The 5,030-nt window shown below is 44.4% G+C and overlaps 1 protein-coding gene across 1 annotated transcript; it reads right to left on the bottom strand.

Annotated features, from left to right (window-relative positions):
• Positions 1-898: 898 nt before the first annotated feature.
• LOC115307405 (killer cell lectin-like receptor subfamily G member 1) lies at positions 899-4,812 on the bottom strand (the record flags this gene model as incomplete). The annotated part of the gene is made up of 3 exons (XM_029959270.1): positions 899-1,010; positions 1,978-2,081; positions 4,661-4,812. Coding segments are annotated over 3 exons (368 nt in total), but the record flags the coding sequence as incomplete, so codon positions are not given.
• Positions 4,813-5,030: the final 218 nt, after the last annotated feature.

The following is a 5,030-nucleotide window of genomic DNA, read 5'->3' as shown; positions in this document are numbered from 1 at the left end:
TCTCTGTGTGTAAAAAAGTTTTCCAGCTGTGCGGAAATGCAATCTACTGTCCAACCCTTAATATTCACTGTGGTTTTATGCTGTTCAAACTCTGAGCCTGGCTCTGTTCTATTTGAACTGAAAGTTCCTTTATTAAGGATTTGTCCACTGCTTCCTCTCTCTGCAGTACGAAAGTGCAGAAGTGGGGAGGAAAACAAGTTCTTGGTTGATTCAGTTTCACACAATTAACTGTATACCTTTGACTCCTGTCTCTTGACTAGTTTGGTTAAAGTTGGCCTATAAAACATGGCCTGCAACTAGTTCCTTCCAACAGAGAGAAGTAATGGCACAGGTACACACTTTTGGTCCAGTGCAGTACTAGAGGTTTATTTTCTCTGCTGGATTTACAGAAGCTGTAGTTGCATTTCACCCTCTTCTCTCCCACTCATAGCACTGGGATGCAAAAGGAGAGGCTGCCACTGGGAAAAATCTCTTTATATGTTTCTATCAGTGAATATCAGGCTTCATTTTTCCAGTCCTTCTGATATCAGACAATGGAGATGCAGGGAATGGAAATGAAATCTGATGCTCAAAATTGAAGGAAAATTGACAGCTCACCCTCAAAGATCTGAAGACACCTGTTGTGATAAAGCTTTTGTTTGCTCTTAAAGGACAAATAGGGAAAGGTTAGGCCAGGGAATATGTCCAAGGTCTCAGCTGGTCACAAACAGCAGCAATCTAACACATGTGGACTGAGAACAGATCTACCACTGAAGATAACTTACATTTATGGGCAAATCACCTTTGTGATGGTATGGAAAAGGCAAGTCATTGCTCTTGTGTGAAGCTTTGGTCTGCAGGACAATGATCAATTCATACCATTGATGAGATTGTTATGAGACGAAAATGCACATAGGATTTATCTAAGCGATTTCTCACAGATCCATGGAGCATGAAATTCACAGCTGGAGGCATGAAAACGACCTTTCATCAGGACAGCACAGTGTTGCACGTGGCTGTTAGAGAGGACCCTGCAAGAGACACAGAACAGAAGTGAGATTGAGAGAAAATGCTGAAGTTGTCTCCTGGAGGCAAGAAAGAAAAAACATTTGATTGTGAAGGGTGTAGCCCAGAGGAAACAAAAGAACCCAACCTCCAAAAGGCAGCTGTTAGAAAATAAAATATACACTAAAGAACCACCTTCCCGCTACTACCAAGTAATTTTGCCATTGTGGAACCTAAATCAGAATGAAACATAGACATGATGCCTTGCAGTGGCAGTGATATCCACCAGCATGAGAATGGCAGTGCTGAGTGTTTCATGGAAAGATGATCACCTCCAAGGAGTTTGTAAGAATGGAAAGCTGGATTTAAGCAGGGAACTAAATCGAGTGCCTAGAGTACTGACCTCCTGACAGTGAGATCTTGGGTGAGTTTCCTTGCTGGAGAGGCATTAGAAACTAACTGATTGTCTTAACTGCCATAAAAAGGAAAGGCCAGGCAAAGTCAATGGACCAAACCATAAATGTTTTCCCTCATGCAAAATGCTGAGTTTTGTCTAAGTAGAGACTGAGTTGAAATTAAGGTTCTGATGTGGGTTGGCACCAGTGCAGCAGCAAAGGGCAGAGTCCTCACACCCACTGACACCAGCACTTGACAGAATTGGTGCAAGGTGGCTAACCCCAGTAAAGCCATATGCCTTTCTGACCGAGCATCTGTGTGGGTGGTACAGGTAAATAAAATCCTTTGTTTGAGCAGCTGGAGGGAAGTAGGGAGTGCAATACTAATATTAGACCTGGTTTTCACAGGTACCTGCCTTTACAAGGTGCAGGGCAGTAAAAAGCAGACCATGTTGAGCTTAGTGCAGTACAGGTGACAGGAAGAAGAAAATCTGCCCAGGAAGAAAGGTCCTGAGATCTGGAGTAGGAACTCTGGGTATTATGGAACACCAGGCAATCTGAATTAGCACTGTTGTTTTTAAAATAGAATGAAACTCACTTGGTGTAATTGGATATGGAGCCATCTTCCCAAATCCATCCAGAGCTTGTGCTGTTCCTCAGTCCAATCCAGAAACATTCTGTTTGAATACGCTTGAACAGATCCTAGAAATGATGATGAATTACCAAGTGACTAATGACTAATGAAAGCCAAGCAGAGAATGGAGGTCAGGATAAGTAGAGAGAACAGAAAGCAAGATACATCCCTTTGCCTGATTGTTCCTTAAGTGGTTGACAATATGCTTACCCACACCTTCTATTCAGGAAGATCAGCCTTGCAAATCATACCTGGAATAAAAACTATGTGTACATTCACAAGGAAGTAAGCATGCTTTCAGCGTCCTGGGGAGATTCTTCAAAGGACATTTCTCAGGGCAATATATATGAAACAACTGCTGTCAAATATGCAAGTTGAATATGAGTGCCCTGGCAGCCAGGAGAGCCAACCGCATCCTGGGGGGCATCAGGCAAAGCATCGCCAGCCAGTCGGGAGGGAGGTCATTGTTCCGCTCTGCTCTTCCTGGAGCAGCCTCACCTTGAGTCACGTGTGCAGTTTTGGGCATTGAAATATAAGAAGGTCATTAAGCTATTAGAGACATGTAGAGGAGGGCCATAAGGTTGTTGAAGGGTCTGGAGAGGAAGCCATATGAGGAGCAGCTGAGGTCACTTGGTTTGTTCAGCCTGAATGAGACTGATGGGAGACCTCATTGCAGCCTTCAACATCCTCACGAGGGGAAGTGGAGGGGATGGTACAGATCTTTTTGCTCTCATGACCAGTGACAGGACTCAAGGAAAAGGCATGAAGTTGAGTAGGGGGAGGTTTAGGTTAGATATCAGGAAAAGGTTTTTCACCCAAAGCATGGTTGGGCACTGGAACAGGCTCCCCAGGGAAGTGATCACAGCACCAAGCCTGTCTGAGTTCAAGAAGTCTCTGGACAGTGCTCTCAAGCACATGGTGTGATTCTTGGGGCTGTCCTGTGCAGAGCCAGGAGCTGGACTCAATGATCCTGATGGATCCCTTTCAACTCAGCATATTCTATGATTCTATGAACTGCACCCCAATCTCCTGGAGATTCCTACACACTTTATGTAGGAATGTTTGCTATTAGAATTAATATTAACACTCTACCATGGAGCTAGTTAGCAAGCTAATACAAAGTATTAACAATTACAGGTAAAATCAGGGCAGAGCAGGAAGTGCAGGCACTGACAGATGCGTAACAAACCCAGGAACAAAGCTCTTCAAATTTTATACAAACATTCCTCTTACTTTTTTGCAATGTTCATTTCCTTTTGGCTAAATTTTAACTCTTGTTTATTGTTAAAAGGTGAAGCCTGCAACAGAAACTTAGCCCTGAAGTAAATCCCCTGTCCCTCCCTTCCCTCCAAAAAAAATAAAAGACAAAGCCAGGAGAGATAAGTTTTTCTTGTCCACCTTTGCAATGAAACCAAAGAACAGCAACCTTTCAGTTGTATGGCTGGGCTCCATCCTTATCTCCTGCTGCCATAACAAAGCTTCAGAGAAGACATGTTCACAGAGAAGCATTAACAAAGCTAGCTTGGTAAAGTCGTGGGAATAGGAGCAGCTTGAGGAACTACTTGAGTGTTGCTGGTGGTTTGGAGGTGACCACGCTTCCCTGGCACACAGAGGTTGAGCAATCATAGTCCTTGCAGCATAAGGCATGGATAGCTAGGAAAGTCTCACTTAGATGGATAAGTCTGAGCAGGGATAATGGGTAACACTCAAGCAGCAGAGATGGTAGTAAGGGAGGCTTTTTTATGCAGAAAAATGGGTAACCTGGGGAAGATGCCTACTTCTTAAGGAGTCTGGATTTGTCTAAGCAAATGTGAAAGCCTGGTACATACTCCTAGTCAAGTAGAGACCTGGCTTTTTAAGCCCCCACAGAACATCATACAATGCAACTTCTGTCCAGGGACTGGAAGCTGTCCACGTTCATTGGACCCAAGCTAATAAGCCCTGGCTTGCGCAAAACCAGATCAAGGCTTCTGCTCTACTTAAGCAGATGTGCCTCAGTGCCCCAGCAATCAGCACTACCCCTTTCTTTAGTGACCATACATGCCCTGCCCGCGGTGGGCACCTGCAGAGGAACAGCTGGTTCCTCCTTTCATCAGCACAACTGAGGTATTTTGGCAGAGACGGGAAGTAAGCACTGAAAACAGATTGAGAAAGAAATATCCATGCATGAACACGGGGAATGGGATGGGTCACTGAGCAGGAGGAGCTGGAGCAGTTGCAGGGAGGAGAAGCACAGCTTTTGAAAAGGAAGCATTCCTTGAGAGTGGGGACATAGTACTGGTTTGTGAGCGATGAGTACGTGACTGCCTAGTGTCACAGTCATTTCCTGTAATCACTCAATCAGCCTTATTGAGGATAGGAGGGGAGGTGGAGAGGAGCAGTGGAAAAGGTTGTCTCCTAACATTCTTCATAGGATGATTCTGAGTAGCTGACAGTGACCCTCATGTCTCCCTTCTCCCCTTTGCTTCTATGCTTCCTGCAAACTTCTAAGGTGTACACTGAAAATGGCAGTGCACTGTAACATCAATTATAAGTCCTTCCTCTCATTAAAGCCAAAATATTGCTGAAGTGACAACACTGCTTGGATGTCAATCACTTAGTATCTGCAAGGAAATGGGAGATCCTCAAAGACTAAGAAAATCATTACCATTTCCCGGGTATCACTGATGACCAGGAGGTGAGCTCCCTGTGACCAGCAGGATACCTGGCTGGAATTCCAGTCCTTCTCCTCCTTGGAGAAGGAGTAGCAGCTCCCTCTGTAGGCCACCCACTCTTCAGGGCAGTGTGGGTAGGAGTCATCTGTAAAAGAAGTCAAAATATTGGCTTTTCTCTATCATTAACCAACAGAAATACATTTGTCAGCAAGGACCTACTGTAAAGTAACTCTTCTGGACAGTTGCAATGCAGAAAACACAAGCATCTGAAAATAACAATGCACAAACACAGATTCTCTGTGCAATTTCCAAATCTTCTTACAACAGTCATATGCACTCTAATGCTGGTGCAAGCATACGCTT

The sequence above is a fragment of the Manacus vitellinus genome, unplaced genomic scaffold (genome assembly GCF_001715985.3).
Source record: "Manacus vitellinus isolate BGI_N305 unplaced genomic scaffold, ASM171598v3 ctg7180002438757_pilon, whole genome shotgun sequence".
Classification (NCBI taxonomy): domain Eukaryota; kingdom Metazoa; phylum Chordata; class Aves; order Passeriformes; family Pipridae; genus Manacus; species Manacus vitellinus.
Note: the sequence above shows the minus strand (reverse complement) of the source record. Positions and strands in the feature narration are given on the sequence as shown.